At 38.9% G+C, this 27,602-nt stretch overlaps 1 protein-coding gene across 1 annotated transcript in view; it reads right to left on the bottom strand.

The window, feature by feature from the left end:
- Positions 1-431: 431 nt before the first annotated feature.
- Positions 432-27,602, bottom strand: part of ECHDC1 (ethylmalonyl-CoA decarboxylase 1) — a 36,707-nt gene continuing 9,536 nt past the window's right edge. Inside the window, exons 4-7 of the mRNA XM_057409139.1 lie at positions 24,244-24,386; positions 19,487-19,539; positions 17,600-17,680; positions 432-1,056 (exon numbers count right to left, since the gene is read on the bottom strand). Of these exons, the coding sequence (XP_057265122.1) occupies positions 651-1,056; positions 17,600-17,680; positions 19,487-19,539; positions 24,244-24,386 (683 nt within the window). The 3' untranslated portion in view covers positions 432-650. The remainder of the gene's footprint in view (positions 1,057-17,599; positions 17,681-19,486; positions 19,540-24,243; positions 24,387-27,602) is intronic.

Here is a 27,602-nt window from a genome sequence, read left to right as displayed (position 1 = left end):
GGAGGCTATGGGAATGTGCAGATGCAGATGTAGGTAGCTGGCTCCTCAAACAGTGAGATGGCACCTAAATGCATTTAAAAACCTGAATCACCATCACTGAACGAGGGCTATAAACTTCTCAGTAACTCAGAGCTTCTCCTGTAAAAATAATTAAAATTTAAGTATCCTTGGATACTTTCTCATCAATTATAAAAAGAACTGACTGACAAAGAAAAAAACAAAAGCTATCCTCTCACCAGTTACCATCGCTTCCAAGCTGCTTAAAGACACTAGTCTCATGTGGGGAAACTCATATTCTGCAGCTTTAGATGCACCTGTTCTGCAAATACATACACCTTGTATCTTTCAAGCAATTTATTTCCATACCAGTTAGAAAACCAAAATTAACTCTGAAGAAAATAATCTTCAGCCTCATTCCAGAAGAATTGCATACTAATTTCACTCATCTCCATTCAGTGAATGATTAGGACAGCAAAGAATCTGCAGGGGATTTCTATGTGGTTGCACACCAAATATGTCTGCCTGATGTGAACGATTGGAATGTTAATGTCAGTTTAAATGATGAAGCCCCTAAATGATTCAGTTAAAGGCCTGCTTTAGCGAAAGCTTTGTTTGCAAAAAGGTCAGGAACATTTCTTATGCACTGACGGTCATTTATGTTTTGGACTTCTAGCCAGTGCCTGCAAATTGGCAGGCCCACCCCACAGAGTTCCAAAAATGTCCTTCTCTGTCTGTAGGGCTGCTTCCAGCGGTAGCTCTCTTCCCACTGCCACCACCTCTTTTGCAGCCCGAATCACGCTGGCTGGACCCTCTGTGTACTGACTTAGCCAGGCTCGGGCTTCTTCTAATGCTCCAGCTTCATCCGAGGATGAGAGTGTCTCCTCCGACAGCCCAAGGTGCAAAGCCTTCTCGGGGTCCACCCTGGTAGCCCCACTGAGGAGCTGGAGGGCAGCCCTCCTGTTGATGATCCGCACCAGCCGGGCACCTCCTCCCCAGCCTGGCACCAGACCCATGAGCTTATGGACAAATCGAATTTCACTGCCAGGTGTCATCAATCTGTCAATGAAGAACAAGCACACACAGTCAATCTATGCATCGACTTCCATTTTCAGCTCAACGGCACTCCATTTTCTATTTTTTCCTCCCCTCTGCCCCCAAAGGCTGATGGTACAACTTGACAGCATGCTGATTATAGCCAGAGCTGGAGTACCTTAATTTTTACAACATCCCATGCCTCAGCTGCAGCTTTTGGCCCTCCTCAAAATGAGATACATAAGCTGCCACAGTAAAGATGCTCAGTGCCCACACTGACACCTGTAGTCGATTCTAAGTTGCATTTGAAAATAGAATTGCAGAGGGCATGTTACACTTACAGTGCCAACACTGCCTTGCTAGTTCATGCCTAAAACAACAGGGTTTTCGGTAAAACTCAAGCATACTAATGCACAAACCGTATTTCTCAAGAGAATGGATCGTGATCTTACTACTGATCTGCACTGGGGAAGATCTGTCAGCAGCCTGGTGCTTTATTTATAGCACAGTTGATTTGGTTTTTGTTCCATACTTTGGAGTCCATGTGAGCTTGGTTTCTAACTGCTCATTCCAACAACTCATAGCTCATAACATAACAGAATTGCTTTCTATTTATCTATTGCTTACAGTGTGTAACAGAACCGCTCCCCTACAGAAGGTAGAGTCACATTTCTCTTTTCAAAGATTTCACATCTTTGCTTCTTTTCTACAGTCTGTCACCTCCCTAATTTATCAACTCACCCTAGGGCTGATTAAGCCCTCTCCCTGGAGGAGCAATGCTGCAGCATTGTACTGTCTCCACACAGTGTTCACACTGACACACGCATTAGGTTAGTGGAAAAAGCCTCTAGAAACAGAAACACACAGAATAGATGTATGGAAACAAACTAGACTTGCTTTTTCTTAAGATGGTACTCTGCAGCGTGGTTGCTTGCTACTGTTTGTAAGACAAATTATACTTGTGAAGTAGATTAGCTTCTACTTCAAGCACTAATTGGCTTTCTGAAGATATATCTTGTAATACTGAGACCTACATACAAGTCTGTTTCCTAACAATGCAGTTTTCCATAGTGAAAACACCAAGATGAACAGCTTTCAAAGGGGAAAGAATAGGAAAACCTTTAAAAAAATGCAACTACCTGTAAGAACTCACAGTTCCCAAATCCACTTAGTTATTGTTAATTGTAAGTTCGCTTGGTTGCTTTTTTCTTAACCAGAGCACCACCAGCATCCATGACATACGATAAAGCTCCAGGGCTGAAGAGCTTACGCTTTATCCCAGACCCAACACAATGCACAAAGGCAACAGCTGACATGCCAGATTGCATGAAAGCCTTTTTGTAGAGATACTGGAGGAAGGTTGTGTGACAAAAGGAAGAGCGCAATGTATTGCAGGCTTTTAGCTAACATGAGCAAGTGCTTCCAAAACCCAGCAAATCCCACGGAGCTCAGGTCTCTCATCTCCAAGAGGAAGACTCTGCAAGTATTCCAAAACTCCTTCACTGTCTCAGCTTACTTTGCAATTTGCTGGCACCCGGTGTCCCATTGGGAAAGCAATAACAAAAACATTATTAAGGGTTTAATTCTAGCTGTGCTGAGTGATGTGACGCATTTTAAAAGAAGCAGTCATATGCAGCTAGGCATCTTGATGTAGACAACCTCTAGGTAGTATCACAAGACAGACACTGCAGGTCAGTAAGGTTGAATCTCAGACTGTCCCAGGTACCTGGGGCCAGGCCTTAAGGACAGGCATTTCAGTGGACATCTTGAGGGCACCATACAGACTCATCTGGGAAGCTGGGTCAGCATGCTCTGAGGTTCTCATGGGAAGTCAAATTTTACATTCGAAGCACAGCTGACCCATCAGCGCCAATAAGGAAAAAGTTGCAAACGTTTAGTATGTGAGAAAGGCTCTGCTACCCTGTGGAGTCCTCACCTCCCCCTCACAAAATGGAACCGAGCATGATGAAAGGAAAATAAATGACTGACAGCTAAATCCACAGAGAGGCTGTGAGGCTGCAGCTTCCAGAATCTCACTGGAATTCACCTCTCCCTACAATGCTCCTTTGAGCAAGCTCCACAGAAAATACTGAGATAAGTGGTGGTTAGTGGAAGGTGTAAAGGTAGTCTTGGACTGCCTTCAGGCTTAAGAAAGTCATGGAACTGGATGATCTTTAAGGTCCCTTCCAACCCAAACCATTCTATGATTCTAAGTTACATCATTTCTTACAGAAGCCAGCCATCACACTCTCTGTTAGGTATACCTCTCCCCATACTCAAGGAAGCAGTGGAGACCTGAGCTCAGATCTGAAGAGTTTCATGCCACTGCCAAGCTAGCCTGGAATCAGCCTCTGAACATCACCAGCTACAACCTCGCATAAGTATTTTCCTTTTATTTTATGAAAGGAATTGAGTCTACCTTCTAGGACATGACAGAGCTGATCTCCCATTAGATGAATTTATGTGAGAAAAGTATATCAAGCACTACTAAACATAATGAGGCAGACATCAAAAAAGCTGAGAAGACCGAAGCACTATTCCATTTCTGAGCTGTTATACCTTATTCACCTAATCCTGCCCTGCCTGAGACAGAATAGTGGATGAACACAAAATAAACCCTGATTTGACTGAGTATGCCTGTTCTTGTCTTCCAGGTCAAGAGAATTAAAATCTGCATTTCCTGTATCCCAGGGGAAGGTTATACCACTGGGCTCCTAGATGCATGCCTTCCTTGCCTAAAAAAAAAAAGCAGAAAATCTGTTACATGACGATATTGAAAAAAAAAATATTTATTAAATGTAATTAATGTACAAAGTAACTGGAGATCTTACAAGCACAGAAACCTCCTTAGAAAACATAAAGGGCAGCAAAATCCTCACAACTTAAACTGGAAATAAAAGGTTGAGGGAATAGAAGCATCGAAGTGCAGCTGAAACCTTTAAGAACATTATAATTCCATGTTACAAGCTCTACAACCCCCCTAGGAGGAAAGCACAGCCACCATGGGCCACATCCAATTTTGGGTTAGTCATCTAAAACAAACAAGAGCTACAGCAAATGTTTGTGCTGTACATATTAAAATGCCCTCAGATGCACTAAATGTTACAAACCCTCCACCTTTGATCGGAGAATTCCATCACTCCGTGACATCTCATTTCACCCACAGACTACCAGCTGTCATGTCACATCTCATCACATCACTGGCAACACACGTGAGGAGAAAGCCTTGTTTGCCACTCACAATGCAACCAAACAAATCCTATCCTTAAATAGGTATAATTGCTTCCTCAAAGGTGGCTCTTGCTGTGAGCTAACAGCTATGCTTCCCTTTGCTAAAATATTTCCCAGCTACTTGAAGCTGGAGATATACAATAAAAGGTGCAAATACAAACAAAAATGTATTTTCTCAGCTTTTCATACCTCCTTTTTATAGTCACTGATGTTACTGAACTGGATGTCCCAACAGGTAAAATCAGTTCCCTGGGCAGCATTTAGATTATGTTAAAATCTGTGCTAGCCCTTACCTCATCACTTCCTGAACCTCGGGGTTTGAATTATATTCAGTATTCTGACAAGGCAAAGGCACAAATGAAGTTTACTAGGAAGGGACAAATACCATCCTCTATTTTATGCATTTTAAAAGCTCCTACCATTATGCTTCTGAAACCCATAATGTAAAAAATGTATGCCTAAAACACTAAACATGTTGTCAACAACCTGGATTCTGTTCCCATCCCTGCTCGATTCAATGTCATGTAAGGACACAGCTCTTGACTTGCAATCTTTTCCTCTTAGCTGGCATGAGACTGGCACACCATGGAGGGAGGCTGCTGGCATCACAGAGGGCTGCAGCACCTGGTTCTCAGCTTGGGAAAGGACCATTGCACAAGTAGTCAAGCACTGCTGCTACTGCACACTGTCCTGAACTGTTCATGCAGTACACACTGCAGTTTGGAAACTTCCAGGCTCACTGCCTTCTCCCCATTTTTTTAGCATGGCAGGTGGCCCTGCAGAGATTTAACATGTACCTAGTGCTCAATCCACCTCTGATACCTGCGTTCCAAATCTTAGAGTCAGAAAGATACACCAGGTATCATGTAGCTTCCCATTTAATGTGTCTAAAACCTATCCTGCCCACTATGCACAGACAGATGTCAATGCACATAAAAGAAACTACAGAACTTCCTTAGCATTAAAATACAAACTCTTGAGGCCCCATATATAAGCCCTCCTTGGCAATTTGTTCCAAATCTCTTTCCTACTTTCTCCAGAATCTTTTAACAGCAAAAGTAATCCCTTGGTATAGCTCTGAAAACAAGAACCACCACACTGACATCTTCACAAAGCCACAGAAAGCCTGAAATTAAGAGTGCTGACTGAAATTAAGGCTGTAGTTCATGCCTGCAGAGACCTAACCTGGAAACCTAGATACTGATAGTTAATTATGAGACAACATTGTATTCTAATAGTTACATCGTTTCTTGTATAAGTATTTAGTCTCTCAAAATATTTTTAGGACCATAAATCTTACTTGGAAAGCTAGGAATACTTTCATCAGTATTTAACTGCAGAGCATACAGGGGTTTATTTTTAATTAAAAAAATCTCAAACACCTAGATTTAGCCTAGTTCAATATTCCAATAAACAAGCCTTCTGTGGTTATTACAGAAACTCACCTTAAACCAACTTCATTAACCAGTCATTTTTGCAATAAAAATGAATTCTGAAGCAGCAAGGTACTGTGGGAAGAATATTCTGCAGAAGAAATATGCAGTACTACACTAAAATAATTTAGCTGGTCAGCAAAGCTGCTGATGCATAGTTTCCAGCCCTGACTTCAACTTTTGTGACAGATGTTGTTAGAATTAGACCCTCAAGAATAAGATAGTCTCCTTCAAAAAGCAAGCTGGGACTAATTATTCTGCCTCTGCCTATCCAGTGCAGTGTCTCGTCACTATCTTTATCACTACACCATCAAATTACCTAGGTACTGTGTAAATGGATTTGCTAGACAAAAGAGCTAAAGATTTTTCTGAAATTCAGTTATCCCACTACACACTATCACCAATCCTTCACCCCCCATCCCAATTCACTGAATATATTAGCAAGTGGATTTATCCTGGGAAGAGCTAGTCATAATTTCACTTATCTGTCAATATCACTTGATTAACTGGATAGACTTTAAAGGATCAAAAAGCCCTGATTAAACATTTAATCAATAACTCCTTTCTAATTATATTTAGCAGATTTTTGAACTGCAGCAATGCAGTCAATATTGGCCAGCCATGACTGTTCTATGCTCTCCCAGCACAGCTTGCTGGTATTAATTCCCCTTGCTCCTCTCCCATATCTTCTCACTCATGGAGAGCTTCTCCTATTTCTGCCCTATGCAGAGAAAGAATAAGACCATTAGACGTTACAGGAATTGCTGCTTCAGAGCTGCGGCAACACGAAGTGAGACTTACAAAGTGTAAAACTGTTAAAACTAAAGCTTTTGGTGATAGTCCATCCACATTGGCGTCATAAAAATAAACCCCCGAGTCTTTGCTTTCCCTGGGAATCCTTTAGTCAGAGTCACTTGACAGATGCCTAAATGGTAGCCACTAAAAAATGTAAAAATGAAGACAAAGCGGTTTAAAAGAGTTTGGGGAAACTATGCTCCTTGTACATATCTTTGATACAATTGCACAAAGCAGCTCTGCAATCCCAAATGTCGATAGGGTAAGAGAAGACCATACACATTATTGATCTTTCCTGTCTATGAGTTTTAATCTGTAACCTTTACTCCAGGAATGCAACCTTTACTACAGAAAATTGAAAGAATTAGGTCCAGCTATATTTTAATAAGCCCATCAGAAAGTCACCCAACTCAAACCCTCTCAGTAGTTAAAAAATCCCCAAACACCAAACTTGATATACCTTCTTTACATGAGGCTTAAATAAATTAAAATAATACCCAAGAACCAAAATGCAAAAAATCCTACCAGCCTCTCAAGTTCAGAGCATTCTAGGCACACTCTGAAATTCCATGTCAAAGGAATAGGCTTGATGCCAGCCTAAGAAATCTCACCAAGACGAGAGCTTACTTTTCTCACAGCTCATTTCAAATTGTCTTACAGATTATATGCAATTTTATTTATAATTACTGAATTATTTTGTAACACTCTTAGCACATCCATTTCCCCTCCACTTGCAACAAAAGCCGAGAATCAAGCACTAGGGAAAGTCTCACGTCTCCCAGCACATGCTGCCTTTACCACCACCTACCTACCTGCCTTTGCTACCCTCCAGTTAGATTTTCCAACACATTTTGTGAAACTCTAAGGATCAGGGTCAAAAATCACATCAAGAAATACACTCCTAATTACAGATTATTTTCTTGAGCAAGAGTTAATGTTCTGGGTTGGCACTTCCCAGAGAGGAGCAGATGGACCTAAACAACAAGAGATACACTTTTCAAAGGAAACCTTTAAACAACCATTTATAGCATGGCTCAATCATGTTTTCGCACATCACCCAGAGTCAAATGAAATGCAGAAAAAGAACAAAGTTGTATTTTCATATAAAGACAAAAAACGTGGTTAATGACAAAATTCTGAAAAGTAGGGTCCTGGATCAAAAAAAAAAAAAAAAGGAAGATGTAGCAACAAGAAAACAGTTGAAGGCAAAGATGGAACACAAAAACGTCAGAACAGAAACTGCTAAACAGACATAAGCCATTTTAGGAGGAATATGGTCTCTGACAGTAAATAGGAGCTGAAGGTATGGATAAACCCACCATTTACTCCTCAAACACTGGGACATTCAATGGAAGATGAGCCTCCAAAAGCAACAAAGTCAAGTCAGAGAGGCTGCGTGTTTACAGATTTCAAAGGAAGCCACTCCAGGGAAGAACCACAAAAATAATACTGTTACTTAGAAAAAGATCCTTTGGATAACAGGAGTTAAACTGTAACAGGCAAATACAGAAACTTGCATTCCCCAAAATCCATCATCTAATCAAGAGCAAAGTCTGCGCTGAGAAAAATTAATAAAAGGCCTATCCACAGCAAAAAGCAGCAGAGCACACGGTCTGTGATCTGGCAAGCCCCAGACTAAAACCGATGCAGACATGACTGTGTAAGAATAACCAGAGAGGTGAAAAAACATTTATTTCTTAAGCACTTTCCTGATCAAAGGAGAGTAGCTAAAAGAGGGCCAGACAGACTGTTAATTTGAGAGCAGGATTATGGAAGGAAAGAAACACAGGGAAATAAACTGCTGCTAACACACTGCACAGGGAGCAGGGCAGCCTTGAGACAAGGTAGGTAGGACCTCCCAAAAGTTTCCTGCAGGTGATGCTTGGCATCATACTGGCTGCCATACACACAAATGGCTCTTCCAACCTCATTCTAGACTAGAATTTCTCAGAAGTCAGCTACAGACAGTTTTAGCCAGTAGATTTGCATTAGGGGTTTTAAATCTATTTTCTTACTCAGGCTTGACACTTTCTCACCTGTGGCCTCACAGAAGCCAGATAGAGAAAAACATGCCATGAAAAGCTACATTTCTCCTTAAAGGGATAAATGAGGCTGAATATTAAAATTACAGAAAGACCTTTTTCTGTAGCAGGAATGAAAAATTGAATTAGGTGACAGATCACAGGGCAAGAAATAGGGATCAAAAAAACCATGACTTATCAAAACTCCACAGCAGCATTAAAGGAAGTAAGATGAGCTTTCCTCCCCCTATCACTTTGCAATAAACTGACAGAAAAGAAAATTATTTGGTCAAATTGCAAAGCAAATCTGCCCCATTTCCCAGGATGGCTCTTCCTGAGGTCCATGTGCAATGCTCACAGGGAAATCCTGCAGCTCAGGGCACTATCTCCCACCAGTGGTGGCAGGGGATGGTCAGCCCTATGTAAGGGGGCCGTGGGGATGGGGAGAGGGCTGGCCAAGGGCTCATGCAGCACCCCCCCCCTCCCCCAAATCACCACCATGCAAGGCAGCAAATGCTGCTTGTACATACAGAGCTGCCCCTTTGCAAGCTGTGATGCAGCACAAAAGCTGCTTGAGCCACACAGTGTTCCCTCATCCCCTCTCATGCTGCAGCATTCAAGCGAGCTGAGGAGATCCAGAAAATAACAGAAATGTAAATTAAAAGGCTTTTCCCAACTGGAAAAGACACAGATTTTTACAATTACACAATTAGCAATAGAGTCCCCAGTCCCTGGTTGCTGCCTCAGATCTGTTTGACAACACCCCCTGTGCACACATGGAGAAGGAGCAGCATGGCTTTACAAAAGCACACAAGGCTCATACCACAATTTAAGAGCACCAGAACCAAGAGAATAAAACAGATATTTACACCGGGGAGCTGTTAATTCCCCTGAAGTGTGTAGTATAAACTCTGCATACAGCATGAATCACCAGAGCCATAAAGCGGGAGTAATGCCCAGTTGTTCAAAATGTAGTGCCTGGATTCCTCCTTTTTCCCCACAGCTGTACAAAAGCAATCCATGGGGTACCACTCCATTTCTCCTTCCCTGCGAATGACCAATGTCTTACTAACTCTCCTCCTCTTCTAATTCCCAGCTCTGACCTTTTTTGTATTACCCTGGTATCAGTGGGTGTCAGTCCCAGACACGCTCCTCTACCATACAATCATTTTCAGAGTAATTCTCATCTAACATAGCAGTCGGGTCTTACCCACGAAGCAGGTTTTAGCTATTCTTCACAGGCTGCCAAAACCTCAATACACAAGTGAGTGAACGCCAAAATAATGCTCACATAAAAATTACTCATGCATCTAAAATGCTACATGAGTCTTTCCTTCCAAAAAAGGAACTACAGCTATTTGGATTTAATTCAAGCAAACATCTTCAACAACAGATATGCCTTTTAGACAAAAGCAAAAATTTCCATTATAAAAGATCCAGTGATATTTTACCAGATTCGTCTATGAAGAATGACCGCTTGGAGGTAAACAGGTTTGATAATTGACATGGTTAGTCAAGTCTGAATGCCAGTATTCATCTAGAAATCAAAAAAAAGGACATTGGAGCTTGTTTTCAAATTGAAAATACTGTATTTTTAAAAATTATGTACACATTTTGATGCAGCACATACATCAATGTTTTTAACTTTGGTTTCCCACATCTTTGTTTCTATCGCATATGTTTGGTCTTGATAAAGACCAAAGAAAACAGAATAAAATTCTCCTGGACCAAATTCAACTCTCTTAAAGCAGGAACATTTCAGTCATATTCTCTGCTCATCTCTGCTGCCAATACATAAAGGCAAGGGGGAGCTTCCCAACACTCTGGCTCAGAGCCTGGCACCTAAAATGTCAAAGAGGCAAAGATCACCTCACTGGTCTGAACTCTGCTGCCTGGAAAGGTACAGCATTTCTTGACATCAGCCCTAAGAGATGTAAGGCTTGAGTTGCTGTAATACTTTATGATGGATTTGATACATCATATTTCTGCAACCCACAGCATTAAAGGATTTAAAATATGTTGCAACATCACATTAAATAACAGGCCTTCGCAAGACCTAGGCAGCAACACATACTTTAGCATCTGCGTGCAGTGCTACTCATGCTGCATTTGCACATCCTACACAACAATTTCTGACTAAAGCAAGAAGAGATCATACACTTGTTTGAAATCACTGGTGATTAAATTATAATGAAATGTTGTCGTTGTGTCAGGTTAATAATCTCAAACAAAACATGCAAAACATGCTGAAAGTTGTGGGTTTGGTTTTGTTTTTTAAATGATCATGGGGCTGTGACCCAAGTTTTCATTTTTCCAGATATGATGCATGAATTCAGAGCTTTCTTTTTTTGCCCCTTTTTTTTTTTCTCAGGGGAGATGAGGGCACAGTGACTCATAAAAGGCATAAATGGGATGGAGAATTTAATATTAAAAGTCTACATTAAACAGTAACTTAGCTTCTTCGCCTCTCTACTTTTTAATATAGCTCATTAGTTACACCGACAGGGAACTACAGCCAGCCTCACATCACTAACTGATGGTATGTTCAGACTAGCTGGACAATAAACAGGCTCATTTTCAGCAAACTGTAAGAGATTCCCCACAAATACGCCTAAAAGTGTGACCAATTATCACTAAAAGTATCATTTCCCTGGTATCATTCTGTTTACAACCTTTCTCTTTCACACACACAAAACCACACTAATTGAAATTACTGATTTTTCCTCAGTGGATATATTTGCATTCTGTTTATGAACACATCAGCACAAAAAACAACTGGAGGATAACACCTAGCAACAGACCATAGATAGAGTAGAAGTTCATACACATACAACAGTTTAAGCGCAATAGGAATTTATTTAACGTAAGAATTTATAATTTGATTTATTCTTATGGTGACTGCTGCGTTACAGAAGTAGCAATTCATTGCTCACTAACTACAGAATCCAGGAATAAGCAGGAAGCTAAAGCCACCAAGGCTTATAGATTCTGACAGTCTTATTTCACATGATTTTCGATATGTCTGGAGGGAAGAGGAACACAAAGGTCCAACCTCCACAGCTCTTCACTAAGACATTGGGTTGCTTATGGTTAGAGGGGAAAAAAAAAAACCTAAAAGGTGGGGGGGTGGGGTAAAGGAGAAGACTGGAAGTTGCGATTGCAAAGGCAATATTTACAACGGAAGTCAGTTGAGATCCACACCTTGCAAAAACCCAGGGAAACAGTAACTTGGGGAACATTTTGTCATTTCAATAAACTGACTCTGATGTGGATGATTACCCTCTAGTTATCTACAACATTAACTATATTGTTACCTGGAACGATGAAGAAAGGACTAGTTCTCCTTTTCACAGTAGCACAGGACAGAACTGAGGAAATGAGATAGACAACAAGGACTCTGGAAGACATTCTCTAGAAGCTGATCAAATGCAAAGTTAGCCACTTAAAAGCTGTGGCTTCAGGGGAAACTGAGGCTACCTAACAGCTCCCTAGAGCTGTCACCATTTAGAGGCTGAGTTCCTCCTTTGCTCTAGCCATACTATGTCTATCCCTGTACAAACCACTTTAACTCACTGTAAGGACAGGAAACATATAGGCTTTCTGTTGCTTCCTAGTGAGATATTCAACTCATATAGGCATACTTTACTGGTGCATGGCAAACCAGAGGTCAGCAGTGAGCTGGGAATGGGCAGCAGGGACACTCTTCTCAAGCACCAAAGTGAGCTGTTCAGGTAGTCCATCCTTCTCATGGAGCCACAGCTCAATACAATCCCACCTCAGAATTGGCACACTGGAACAGGTAAGTGCTTCTCAGACTTCACATGAGCTGTCTGATAATATATATACACACATATTTATATATACATATATATATATACATATTTAAAAGATTATTTTGGTAGTGAAGATCAGCAATACAGCATCCAACTCAAACACCTGCAGGCAGTTTATCTCAACTGGGGATCAGTCACTTCACAGGTGCAAGCATAATGGACAATTTCAGTGCATTTGTACTCTTCCTAAACTAACTCTCCTTCAAACTTGAATGCTTTCCTACAGTGTACTGAGAGCCCAGGGTCTCAGCAAGAATCAGCATGGGTCCAGCTCTGCATTCCCTAAAATCCATCTTATCTAAGTTTTCCATTATCTTTGTTTATTATTCCTGTGCAGCACAGAATCAGCTGCAGACAGGATTGTTCAACAGAAAGGACATAAGATTGCATGGTAGAAGTGGTCTAAAATGTAGATGCATGCTGATAACAAAAATCTCATTCACCTAGGATAAGATGGTTTGGCCTCCCAAAGGAAAAAATCTAACTTAGAATGAAATAAATCCCTACAAAAAGACAACCCCAGAAAAAAACATCAACTCCAATTCAGGCTATGTTGCTGTTATTTACATTTCCAGTAAAGTCAAACAGTGGTAAATTTGAACTGTGGACTACATAAAAAATCTTCTGCCTGGAAGATTGTGAACCCATGAAATTCAAACCCAAATGAAAACTGGTAATAAAGGAAAAAACCAAACCAGGCCATAAAAACAAACCCAAAAATACAAGCTCTCAAGTCCATTTCTAGCAGTGCTGTGATTACTTAAGCAGACATCAAGTGTGCTAGGTCGAAAATAAAAACAGTCTTCTTAAAGGCAGGCACTGTGAAACTTTTAAAACTATAATCCACCTCTGAAAATTCGTTAGAAAATTGTACTAACAAAACTCCCATGGCTCTAAAAACGTGAAGTGATGCATGACTGCAATGGAATTCTAAAACTGGCAACTGATTTGAAGGAGGTTTTACATGCACACACACACATATACATAGAGAGGAAAATTTTATATAGCTAAGTGATCTGTGGCATATAGCAAACACCTGAAGCTGAGAGAACCCACTCTCAGATTCAGCCGCTGATTCTTTTCTGACTATGCACAGCAATGTTAGAGTCACATCCAATGAAAAGTGCTTTGTCAGCCTGGACTTTGCAAGAACTCATGAAAATGTGAAACCCATCCCGTTACATTCATATCATGCTCTGTCCAGTGAAAAGAGCTAATATGTACTGAGGCACCTTTATTTCAAACAGCAGCATCTTGTGTACCTAAAAGCTCTTCCTGATAAACTAAAAGCCCAAAGCCTTGCATACAGTGAAATATTTCCAAAGAAGCTAGTGTTTTGTGCTCTGACACTCTGAAACCTATTTCCATAAGGAAAAGCTTACTGTAAAATAGTAAGGTGTTTCCAGCTTCTCCCCACTCTTTTTGTTGTTGAAAGAAGCAACAAATGAGAAGTTATAGTGAACCTAGATCTATTCTATGTAGTGGTTATACCATCTTCTACTTCTTTCATTTCATATAAATTACACTTAAAGCATTAAACACACTCTTGTAAAAGTAAATAAACACAAGTCACAACAAGAACACACACCCCAAAAGCTATTTGACAGCAGTGAATTTCATTGTATCTCTTATGCATTTTATGGAACAAGCCTGAGACCTTAAAATGAAATAGTAAGCATGCATACATATTTCACAAAAAAAAAATACAGAAAATATCCAATTAAAATGCAGCAAGGGCAATTTGATAAATACAGTGTTATTAGCATAAGCTTCTTCCCTTTTTAAAAGCTTGATTCTGCCACTCCTACAGACACAGGGCAGAAGATTGCTCAGAAAGCAAATACCTCTTTAAATCAATGGCACTTTTTATGAAGTAGGATACTGCTCAGCACTAACAAGAGTAATGAAATTGGCTCTTTGCGATTTAAGTGTGCAATATTAACTACAGCTGAAGAAATAGGAGATTTATTTATTTTGAAAAAAATGAAAAAAAAAAAAGGAAAAGGAGAATACTGCTGCCTCTACCTATGAGCACTTCTGAGGTCAGTAGTCATAGAAATGGGTAGCTTTCCATCTTTTCACTCTCATCCTCTGCCTGGAGATGCCACCTTTTAAACTAGATTCAATCGGTAGTGACACACCTCTATTTTGACTCCAGTGGCATTAGGAAGCAAAAAAAGGGTAGTGGGGAAGAGACTGTATTTTTCAGCAGCATTCAGATACAATGGAAGTCATTTGCCAAGTGGCATAGGACCAGATTTTCAAAGTTGTAGATGTATCTAAAAGACTTACACAGACACTGCCTCAGGGAGTTTTCTCAAAGGCACTAACGTGAAATAGAAGACAAAACAGCTCAGAATCAAAGTTAGTCTTCTCGGCTATTGGCTGGTAGTCCACTGCAGATACTGTCCTCAGAGATTATTGTGATCTACTAATTGCACAAATGGATTCATTACCAAACCATCTCTGCCCCATATCTGTTAGTTTATTGCCCAACAACCCACTACAATTGTCCAAATTCCTTAACCAATCCTGCCAAGTCAGTTCTCCTTAATTTTATGTATTGTGTAAGTACAAGATACACTTCAAGTTTCTGCATACAGGGAACTCAGAATAGGTACTTCATTTCAATCATTTGTAAAATTGCATCACTGATTCATTTGTGCATGTCACTGAAATGGCTGAAGTGTCATGAAGAACCACAACATACACATATTTGGCAGAAGAACCCAGGAGCCATCTTCACAGTCTCAGAATATTCAGCTGTGGCATACTGAAAAAAGCCTAGGCTTAATGAGAAACTGCAGTAAAAGGCTCAGATGTCCAAACAAGTTTCATATCTGCATGGTTTTACATTATTCAGTTTTACAGAAATAATTGAGATAAATTATTACAGTGTCAGAAGTCTTATCTTCCCAGTATTCATACCACAGAAAGTCTGAAAGGGTTTTTACCTTGCCCTTCTCTGGACAATAATTTCACCCACCACCACCCCAGTCACATGTTTATAATCTTTACAAGGATGTTGCTTTTACAGAGAGTCATACTGCAACAATCCATAAAGCAGCCAAGATTCAATAAGATGTTCTGAGAAGACCTCCCAGATCAAAGGTGAGCAACTTAAGAGGCTTTCACTTTTAATCACTGTTCTTATGTCAGCAATAAATCTACCAGAGTTCATGCAAGCCCTCCCTAATCCAATTTTAAATGAGCTGTCTTAAAACAGAGTAAGAGACAATTAACCACAAGAACGGCCTCTGGAAGAACAGATCAGTAATATCTTAAACCAACTCAGCTATTTTAAAATCGGATTTGTCCACACCTCTGCATTAGCAGAGATGTGCATCATGCTGCAAGGGCACATTTCAGAGAAGGTACATAAGCCACTTGGTTCCAATGAGTCACTTTAAGAATATCTGTATAGTTAATGTAGTATAAACTGGCAAAGATAAAAATAAGAAAATATTTTAGGCCAATACCAAGAAGTTTGGTAGTTTACACTGTAACTATGAAAAACAGAAATGGATTTGAAAATTTAGAATTAAAACCAGCCATAACTCACTTTGTTCTTAATAAAATAAAATATCCAAACAATTGATTCAAGGAAGAAAACAAACTTCACGATTTCTGTTCTGAAGTTCCTCTTTTGGCATCTAGAGAATCAGGGAAGAATACCTGTTCCATTAATATCCACTCATAGTCCCCCAAAAAAACACATTTTGTCCCCCAGTATTAAAATTCTCAAATAATTGGAGCAACAACAGCAACAGCAGCACAGATTATGTTTCTCTATCTTGTTGCTGCTATTAATTAAGTCCCATTTGCTCCTCCTGAATTGCTATTATTTAGTTGCACTGGATGGGTGTGTTAGAAAGTAATCAAAGATGCATCAACAGCTGTAGCTATAATGAAAATTATGGCAGTACATCAGAGGAACTGCAGCTGCTCAATTCATGCAAATAAGAGCTACTTGACAGTGACTATAATTATACAGTATGTCAAACAGCATAGCTGGAGTAAAAGTAGAGACTATGTATTTTAGAAAACCAAAAGATTTCCATTTCATTATGTTCACATCCCCTAAACTCCTATTTAGGGATAACAAGATTCTCTTTCTGTCAATAGACTCACAGATACAGAAAGGTCTACTAAGTCTCCCAGGTGTATTCTCCTGTCAGTGCCACAGCTGTCAAACACAGTACCTCTCTGCATGTTTACTAGGCATTTATAATACAAACTGTACTCAGAGGCCACAGTCAGAGCTGGGGTTTCAGATGTGTAGATATGAAGAAAGATCTGGCCACATCTAGTTTCAAAGTAAAGGAAGATTGCTTCCAAGTGGCTCAGACAACACAGATACCATCTCCTCTATCCAAAGCCTGTTCCTGACTCCTGGAACAGCGCTGTAATATTCTAGTTTACTTTGCTTCACATTACTTTTGTGTAAGTACTTTCAGCTTGTCCTGGACAACTTATTTCTCACTTCAGGCACCAAGGCCGTCTTAAAGAGCACATTTCCTTCTCTTGCATAAAAACTTCACTAAAACCTCCTTATTTTCAGAAAGGCTGCACACAGTGCTTATCCTGTTACATCTGCAGGCTGTTTGCACATTAGCAACTGTTTAAATAAAGTGACATTTTATTGTTTCAGTTTCTTCCAGTTCCTGTTCTGCATTCAGCCTCTTTAATTAAAGCCCTCTGGTTTTTGCTAGTTGGTGGCAAATCCCTGCACCTCCATGGAAAAAGAATAGGAACAGAACCTCATTTGCTTTCCTCTGCACCTTGAACTCGCTTGAAAAACTGTACAGCACAAAGTTATGTTACAAATAATAAACCTAGAACACAAAATACCAGACTAATGGAGAGGTTTATGTATTTATTTTTACTTATGTCAGCCACATAAAGACATAAGGGGGTATACAATTTTGTAGTCCTCTTGCCTCTCACTCAGGGGTGAGAGGCTGGACCTACTTGGTATGTAACACAGCTGGCTGCTAAAACTCCTTACTGCTTTTGTTTTACACAGTGATTCAAACTGTATAACTTGGCAGTAAATACTCTTTCCTCTGCACTATCAGCAAACCCAAAATTCCTTTTTCCCTGTGAAGTCTGCTGACAAAGCCCAGTTCCAAATGCCTTGGAATTCAGGTACATGAATCCTGGTAAAAGTGGTAGCTCAAGCTCCCCACATTTCCTAGGTACAGTTATCAAATCTATGGTCCAACATGGCAACTACTCAAATTGGTGATATTACCTGAAATCACATGCCGTGGTAAGCTCTGCTCCTCCTCCAATAGCTTTTCCTTGGACTAGTGCAACACTGATCAAAGGCAATCTACACAAGAGAGTTTTGCAAGCAAAATTCATGCTTTTAGTCCTTTACAAATGACAAAAGAATTCAAGCAAACCATCTCTATAGTAAAAGTTCAGAAAAATATACTGTTCAAATTCATTTAAATAACTACATCTTTGTGGCTAAGCAGCACAATACCAATTCCAGTTACACCAAAATGAGTCTTCTGTAATTGGTATGGAATCCCAAAATGAAACAGTGAGACAGATGTATTAAATAGAATCAAAGTAAAGAAGATCAAGTACTGTGTTATGAAAAATACCTGCTATAGATTATACCAAAAAAGACTATTTGCAAGAAGGAGTGACAAGACTCTAAGCCAGTACACTACAGAAAATAGTAGAAAGGGACACAAAGAACTGTAGGGCTGGGTTATCTAAAAAATAATGAGATTTAGCATGACATCTTCAGGAATTTCTTCAAACAGCACTACCATTTCAGTCATCAACAAAACTTTTCTTTTGGAGGACAAATCCATCCTTTGAGGATAGCAGCAGTAAGTTACCTTTGATGGTGTTGTATTTAATCATGTTCAAGGTAATTTAAAGGACAGAAGGAAGGAAGAATATGTAGGGAGAACCACTTTCCCTACTGCCATTGTGTAATGAATACTAATGAACAGTGACTGACTTCAGATAAGCTAAATTCCTTAAGAAATTAAGACAATTAGTTAGTCCCAGAATTTGCATGCCCATACAGCTGTTTTGTTCACTTACCAGCTGCAGTACACTTCATACAATACATGGCACAAGTAAACCCACTGGAAGAGAGTAACTTCATTTTTAATGTGGACTATGGGGAACCAGAAGATATGGGTCCAAGTCCCCTCCATCCACAGGCTGATCCTCTTAAGGACCATATATCAGCCTCGGCTCTCCCTGAGGCAGACTGGTCCCATCAACAATAAATGTCCCCAGACAGCAATTCAGTGCTCCCTATGAACTGTAGCTTTAATGTACTCTAAGTCAAACCACCTCTGGTAAGGGCTTAATCTTCAGGCATCTTGGTCCTCTTTGGTTTGCCCCATGAACTCTGATTATACAGAGACCAATTTATACAAATGGATTCTAATCCTGAGGATTCCTTAAAAAACTAGTACCATTAAGTCTCCAATCTCCTGCACAGTTGTACAGCATAATGTTAATTCATAACACTTTCTCATATAGATTATTTGAAAACAAAGAATATTTATCTTCAAAGAGCTCTGAGCAGCAAAAAAGACAAACTGTACCAAAAATGGATTTAATAGAAATGTGATTTCTTAAGGGAAGCTAAATCTAAAGGAAAGAAAAAAGTGTTTTTCAGAAGTACCAGATGGTAGAACTGAATACATTCCTCTTATGAAGTGGGAAGATTAAATAAATATATTAAATAAATGTTACCTGTGTAGGCTGCATGAGCTGGCCCTGGCTGTTTTTTAAGAGCTACTGATTTCCACTGAGTTACAGAATACAGCTTTAGAAATACTGAAGGCCTACACTTGCTTAACTCTATGTATATCCTGACCCTCCACATATAAACCTATAGGGGTCTTTTTCTGTTCCAATCTCTGGCAAGTCTATTAAGCTATTTATTAATTAAGTTATTAACTATTAAGTTGCAAAATGTCAAGGCCTAATTTAAATCCATAAATGCCTACCTGACTAATGTGTAAATACAAGGTCTGGGATTCAAAATTACATACTTGAAACTATGTATTTAAATTTAAACATAATATTAAAGAGTTAGCCAACATGTATTCCAATAATTATAATTACTTCATAAAGAAGGGTAAATAAAATATATTACCTCATAAGTCTGGTTAAGGTGTTTTGCATAAACATGCACATATTCATCCCATCCTACAAAGAACAGGAAATTAAAAAATGTTAAGTGACCCTGATGTGGTTAATATTGCCTGAATTCCAGCCCAACCCCACTACGTACAAACAGAAAACCTGGTCTCAATCTGGTGAGAAAAAAAAATAAAAAAATTCAGAACTCAATCAATTTATGTGAACTTCAGTTATAATTAAACTACAGCTAAAGTAATTGCAATACTGAATTCCTATTATGTGAAAATGTACATAATTTCCTCTTCTTACTCCCAGTTAAACACCCATAAAGTTGAGCTTTAAAAGTCTGTGTAGGACTACAGAGCTTTGCGTACCTTTTCCTGTTCCAAATCCACAAAGTTTTAGACAATATACAATTTATCAATTTCCCAACTTCCTTTTTTCTAGTTTCGGCTAACAACATTTCAGAAAAAGCAAACATAAACCCAAACCAAAACAGAAAACAGAAAGAAGATTCTTCTTATTTCACTCCTCTATGTTTTATGTCAGCTTGCAAACAATAATGAATAGGCTACAATTGTTCTCTTCTAGTACAAGAACTAAGGGGCTTCAAATAAAACCAGTTGCTGTATTTCTTCATACAACAGGCAGTTAAACAGTGGCACTTTGCAGCAACGCATTACAACCTATATCAATTCAAGAACAACTAGATACAGTCAAGACAGAAAAACTGACAAAAGGTTATTAAATACAAGGTAACACCTTTGGCTCCAGATGTCTTAGTCACAAATTGCTGCGACTAAGAGAGTATTTTCAAGCAAAATAATTCTCTATCTCCCTTCCCTGTTCTTATATTCTTTCTCAGACATCTAGTATAAACCAGGAACTTGAAAAATGACTGGGCTAAATGACCCAGTATGGCCATGTTCATATACATATGGAACTATACATGTGCCATTTAATCCAGATTAAATATATATATGTTTGGACACTGTAGAAGCAAAAGCTCCTAGTCAATACCAATTTCAGCCTTTCTTTCAAAAAACCAAATGAAAACCTCAAAATCCTCAACTGAAAAAAAACCACATACGCACCCCCTCCCCCCTTAATTATTGGCAGCAAGAAAAAGAACAGAGAAACATCTCTACTGACATTTACTGATTTCTAAAACGCAGTTTTACAGGGGTTGTTAAGGTAAAGAATATGTTTTAGGTAAAAGCTCCTGACTCATACCTCAGTGAAAGAAAAAATACGCAGTAAGTCTTCAGTACATCATGGAATAGGACCTTGAAATAATAGTAAGTCAACTTCAACTGATTTATTGTCATTAGTCATGTGTTCCCAAGACCTACTCTACCTAACATCAACCAGCAATATGATGTCCAGGGACAGATCTCCAGCAGACTGAAGCTGCCACAACAGTCGCTACTCAGGAACCAGTGAATTCAGTTTCATTACGTTAAAGGCCTGCTTGAAAATTCCAGCACACACTGATTTACAGAGAAGCTTTTAGTTATCACTGTAGCCATCTCCTACAACCATTGGGACTAGTAGCAATATTTCCATTCCAAATTAAAGAACAATCAAATCCTCCATGACAGCTGTCTTAACAACTGAGTCAAAAACCCACACAAACATACAAGATACCACCTCTTGGACATGGGCATGTGCAATTTCCATACTATAACCATGAGGATGAAGCTGCAAAAAAGCTCTTCAGAGAAAATAATTTTTCATTTCATCACATCAGAGTCCTTGCATTCAAATTGGCCATCTCAATTCATACCAAAATCCAAAATGGTAATTAAAGATTAATGCCAGAACAGACCAGCTTGATAAATGCAGTTATAACTGAACAAACAAAAAGAAAGATCTTAATATTCTCATGTGGTAGAGAGATTACTGTGTATTGCATGGGAAAAATGCCGGCACAGAAAGCACTCTGAAAAAAATAAATCACAATTACTTGAGCTCTGGCCAACATACCCTTCAAACCTTCCTGATAAGTATTTTATCTGAATAAGAGAGGTGCTCACTGGAGTCTAGTGGAATAATCACATTTTCAGTTCTAATACCATCCTTGGAGTAAGAAGAAATCTAATAAGCAGAAAGTGAGGTAAAATACAGTATGCACTGCACTTGGAAGAAAAGGATTAATAGTTTGCACTGGGGCTAGGGGAAGCAGGGAACAGGAAAGTCACCTTCATAAAGTAGAAAACTATACTTCTAGCTCTTTTTGCTGCAAGAGCTTTGAGTCCATTTTTACTGCAGACAGTACAGCATTTCCAGATCATCTCCAACTGCTCAAAAGGCCACCCTCTGTGGCTTCCTGCTTGGGAAGTCCTAGGGCTTCTAGACCCAGGAAAGTGAAATTCTCCTTTATGCCTCTTCCTTTTCAGCTGTCCTTTCAAGAGCCTCTCCTGCTTTTCAGCTAGATAGCTTTTCAAGTCTCACTCCAGAAAGAGATTATTGCTCTTGAGAGCCAGGCTTAGAAAGACAGAAAGAAATATATACATATTAAAAAAAATAAAAATTAAAAGTCCACTATTAATTTGTGTTCTGTGATTTGGTCACATAATGTTAGCACTCACCAAAGAAACTCAGGTGGAGGACCTGGGTTTGTTTCAGGGTTAGGAACAACTGAACATGGGAGGAGGATGAAGAGGACAAAGAGGAAGAGGAGGACGAAGAGCCACTAGGGGGCATGAAAATCCTTCAGCATTCTTGGCCATTATTCTGCCTTTCCTTTATTCTCTGCCTTGGCCATTATTCCCTGCCTTTACAGGGAAGGACAAGCTATTGCAGATTATGAAAAATATGATCTTCCCTCAAACAATTGGTTGAATAAAATAAAGGTGTTTTCTGTAATTACTAAAAGCTATGAGCTAAAGTAGCCTTGCATAAAAATAAGGGAAAAGAGTAACAGTTCAGGCACAAAGCTATTAACTTGTGGTTTTGGTTTTAGGTGGTTTTTTTTTTTGCCTTAGGGATGCCTGTGAACAGAAAACTTAACCTAACACTCTTTTAACCTGAAAGCAGACAAAACTCTCTCAAATGAAGCAAGTTAGAGAGCAGTGCTCTGTGGGACTAAAGAACAGCAAATGCTATTCCTTATTCTATGAAAATTTTACTTAGTAAAGATCATTAAATCCCACCAAACAAATGTTTTAAGAGTTGGCTAGTGTAAGTAAACTTTCAGTTCAGAATAAATAGTTTAAACTCTCCTAAGGAAGTAGAAAGCAACAGTTTAACTATTCTTAGAACATTTTTGTTGACTTTTACACTCTCAGTACTAGCATGAGATTTGGATTCTTTGAAAAGAATTTTCAACAAAGTTATTTTTAATACCTATACACTTCATTCTGCCCAGTACATCTGTTACGGACCCTAATCCTTACAAGACCCCTCTCTGCCACTGCAGTGGTTCCAAGTAATTTGTATAAACATACAGGCAGAACACCAAATGTCAAAGAGAGTAAGGAAGCAGAATCACTGAAAATTACTGAATGCAGAAGTCTGAAGGGAAGCCTAGACTGCAGGTAAGAATTGGCCCCATGCTTGAACGCAGCTCCTTTCTGTTACTATAATTCTAAAATAAGCTGAAAACTTCAGATTAAAAAAAAAAACAAAAACCCAGAACAACAAAACCACACACACAAAAAAAAAACAAACAAAAAAAAAACCAAAACAACACAAAACCAAAATCACAGATGCATTTATACTTTTTAAATAACCGTGCCTATATAGAATCCAAATGAAAACTCCCCATTTATATCTATAAAGCATAGTATCTCCACATTAAGAAAATCATCCCTCTTACAATGTTCCACGAAGGAAACAAAGCCTCCTATACCTTCTGAAAACTGGACCATCCAATTTATTTTAATCAGGTCATAAATATTTAAGACATTGCGGCTTTTATGATACTTAGTTTCATCAACAGAAACAAATCATCACCAAAGACAAAATACCATATTAATCAGTTTTGAGTTGGCGCTCTTACTGGAATGTTCAATTAAATGTTTGAGTTGTGTGTTTAAATCCTGAAACTGGTCACAGAAATGCACCAGGATGCCAGTTTCCACAATGACAAACCAGGATGTAAGAGCAGCACAAGAAGACACCTTTTCCCTGCAGTTGATAAAGTCCTATTTCAGATGTTGCCAAGAACCACATAATAACCCATAAAAAGAACTGCAGCACATGTCAAAGTTGTCAAGATGGGTGTTATGAGTGAAAAATTGCCATCAAAGCCTGACCTCTTCAACCCCACAGTAACACACATAACACACCTGACTGAACTACAGCACAAGAATTGCATCTCTCCTTCCATTTTATGCAGGTCCAAGTGCAGTTTTAACAAAATTCAAACCTTTCTGTAACAGCAGCCACGCTACTTAAATTTGGTTTTGACTTAACAATATATGAGAAATGATTACTTGTATCTGCAGCTAAAGGTCAAACTACTGAAGCACAGCTTATCTTATGTGTGAATTCACCATACGTTGCTCTGAGAAACTGAAATGATATTTTTAAAAGGCTAAAAAGAATATATAATGTAGGAATTCAGAGTTATGAATCAATTACAATAACACTTAAGCCATGGCTTAGAGGGGCTGCCAGCATTTTTTTCAACCATTAAAAGCTCCATTCTGTGACTTGCATGTAAAATAGCAGCAGCAGCATAGTGCAACACCTCTTTCTGAAAAGGATCTCAGAATATCAGAAAGCTTATTTTTCTCAAAAAATTTAGCTTGTATCACTACTTGCCTGGGAGTTGGATAGGGCTTTGACAACATTCAAATCAGATCCTGAGCAAAAGGTGTTTCCTGCACCGTAGATAATAAGGCCTTTGCCATCTTTCCAGTTTTCCAGTTCTGTTACCCTCTCCTGAAGTTCCAGCATCATAGTACCTGTCACAAGAGGGGAGAAGCAAAATGTTTAACAGGAAATTATTATCACCATTTTGGTTTATGTTACATTTTTTCCACCATCAAAACCAAGTTATTGTTAATAAGTGATGGGCTTATAAACACAAGGGAAAGCACACAAGCACTGACATATATATTTTTTTCAAGGATGTACTTCCCAAAATTCTGAAAGACATATGAACTTATATGTATCCATCTATAACTGTCCAGGTAGTCATTTTGTTGTTACTGCCATTTCACTCTGCCCAAAGAACTGGCAGAGTACAGAAAAGAATCATGTGTAAGGTGGGCTCAAGTTACAACCAGTCCTAAAAAATGGCTAAGGAACAAATTATATTGGAGGCCAAAGACATTTAGAAGTATCCATCTGTAAGAAAATAAAGATATATTTGAAAATAGGTGCAAAGCGTCTTTAATCTTTTAAAAAGAAAAAAAAAAAAAGAGATCTTTCTAAAACATCTTTTGATTCCCTCTTGTACCTTTCTAGAAAGCCTCTCTTTATAAAGTATATCATAGGGTCCAAATACACGGATTGTACAGTACTAGCTTTTTATTTCTAGCTTAAACATAATATTTTTGTATGTTCACTTAAGTACCCTTTCTGACATGGAACTTTACAGATTCCTGTTTCTAGCTCATCCTAGACTGTAGCATATTCCACACCAACTGAGCTTACCCAGCATTCACTTCAAGCTGTTCCTCTTTGAATGCCTATGACTCTATTCAGTTAACCTACAGTTAAGAGGAAACATTTTTAGAAACTAATTTCAGAAACAGGCTACATACAGATGACACTTTCAGCTTTACACTCTCTTGACAAGAATTTAAATGGACAGGACTACTTTCTTCAGACAGAAGCATACTTCAGATTAGTACCCTGAAGGGCTCTTTCCTTTTCTGCCAGGAGTGTTGTGTTTCTGACCCTATGCCTGCATGCACAGAAGTCAACCTGTTCTGAAATTCCCTGTTAGCAGCCATTCTCACGTGGGAGATTTCTTTTTTTTCCTTTGTGTTTGTTTTCCTTACAGTTCTTTATGAAGAAAGCTTCCCAGCACCAGGTCAAGAGTAAATGTTCAGTCAAGCATTTCCACCTTAAGCTTGGTCTCAGCCACTAAAATAGCATATTCTAACAAAGTTCCTGAGGAAGGCAACAATTAAGTGGATATCACATATTACATACCAGGATGACATTGGTTTGTTTTTTTTTTCCCCACTGTCAGGTCCAGACTATGATCCTCTAAAAAATCCCAGCACTTTAACCTGTTCCTTTTCCTCCTGTATTTATAATTTGGACATGGTTTTTGTGTGATCATTTTAAATTCCATTCCTCTGTTCCAAATAATAATCTTCTTGCAAGCAAGCTCTTCTAATCTGTAGTCATCTAACAATTTCAGCACTTCACCTTCTATTTCATCATCCAAGCCATGAATGAAAATACTGAGCAGAACTAGACCTAGATAAGATTTTTGTGGGTCTGCAATTGATGTGCTTTCCCAGCCTGACAGTATACTCAACAGTGACTTTTCTGCATATGCCACTGTTTAAAAAGGTGTGCAGGAACCCTATGGATTGCATATTTCCCAAGTTTTCTTACAAGAAAGGTATTTGAGCTGGCACCCAAGATTTGCCGAAATCAAGATACAGCGCAGCCACTGTCGGTGATGCTTTTAACAGTCAAAGCAGTGAGGTACTGAAGAGTCTTTCCACAGAGTATTATGAACCAAAAATCTAGTCAACTCAAAAATGGAGTTTACAAAGAGGTACCATATGAGGCAGTTACATGCAACAGCAGGGGACAAAAGAACCTGTCCCACCCTCCTGGGAGAGGATCCCTTCCATTACAGACAATGCTGAACTATTATTTTGCCAATAGATACAGTCCATCATGTCTGATGTAATGAGGAGGACACAGTACTAAAGCAAATCCTCATTCTGACAGTCTTGGTCCTTCAGTATTTAATACCAGTAAGTTTGTGCAGCACTAAACCTACTTGGAAAGATAATTTGTTGCATCTTAACTATAATCTGAGAATAAATGTGTTAAAGTCAAGTCTAGAAAATAAAATATCACCATTATTACCTAATTCCTGCTGGCTAGCTTCCTTCTTTTTTTAATTAAGTTCAACTTTAGTTCAGCAAAAGGCTGGGCTGCTGAAATTGGTTCCACCAGGCTTAAACTGACCTGATTAGCATTTGTTTCCAAAGAGACCATTTCAAACAGGTGGCTATCAGACTCTAATTAAGAAGAGAAAAAAGGCATAACAACAAGGCATAACAACCTCCACATTGCCCATTAGCAATTTGCCAACAATTTTGTTCTGCTTTTGGTTCTGTGAGTTGCTCAAGCTTAGAATAAACATAATTCCTTCGAGATAAAAAGCTGCTCTGTAAAGTAAATGCCTGGCAAATAGGATTTCTCTCAACAGTTTAATGATGTTTTGCAGCTTTCTAAAGGAAGCATACATTTATATATACATTCACATCTGCCACTATCCAGAAGCTTTGAAACACAGAATTAACAGAACAGAATTTATTTGAGTGGGGTAATCTACAGGCTCTGGCTGATGAAGGTCTGCTGGGGCAATTCAGGGGTTGCACATCCCATCATTTTTCATACTTCCACCACAGTGGCCAAGTGGCCAGCATGATTTTGTGTCTACTCTCCCTCCTGTAGCAACGAAAGTCTCTAGCAAAGGCACATTTTAGAAAGAAGCAGTAATCTCTTGAACTGCCATAGCAAGATTTTTCACAGCAAATTTTTGTGTCTATTACCTAACAAAATGGAGTACTGCTCTCTACACACTACTGTAAAACAGAACTGCCTGATCCCATGGTTCATTTGCTATATGCTAATCAGGGTCTGCACTAGAGAAAGAATTATTAATTTCCTCACAGCTTTTTATAGCTCTTCTTTGTTACCAGAGCATCTAATTCACATACACCAATATGTTAGTTTCACAGCAGTCCTATAAGGAGAAATGAAATTATTTTACAGACCTCTAACTAAGATATAGAAAAAATATTTGCTAACTTGGGTACCCAACATGAGATGTACAATATGATTTCAGTACATTAACATTATATAGCCCTTCATATGGTTAAAGCACAGGTACCAGCGGCCTAAATAGCAGCGGTAACTGCTCAGCACTTCAACAAATTAGTTGAGCTCCTTCTGCCAAGCACTTAGAAAACAGAGAA

The sequence above is a fragment of the Pezoporus wallicus genome, unplaced genomic scaffold, assembly GCF_028554395.1.
Source record: "Pezoporus wallicus isolate ANWC-B61680 ecotype Strahan unplaced genomic scaffold, APGP_CSIRO_Pwel_v1 contig_3817, whole genome shotgun sequence".
In the NCBI taxonomy this organism is placed as follows: Eukaryota; Metazoa; Chordata; class Aves; order Psittaciformes; family Psittacidae; genus Pezoporus; species Pezoporus wallicus.
Note: the sequence above shows the minus strand (reverse complement) of the source record. Positions and strands in the feature narration are given on the sequence as shown.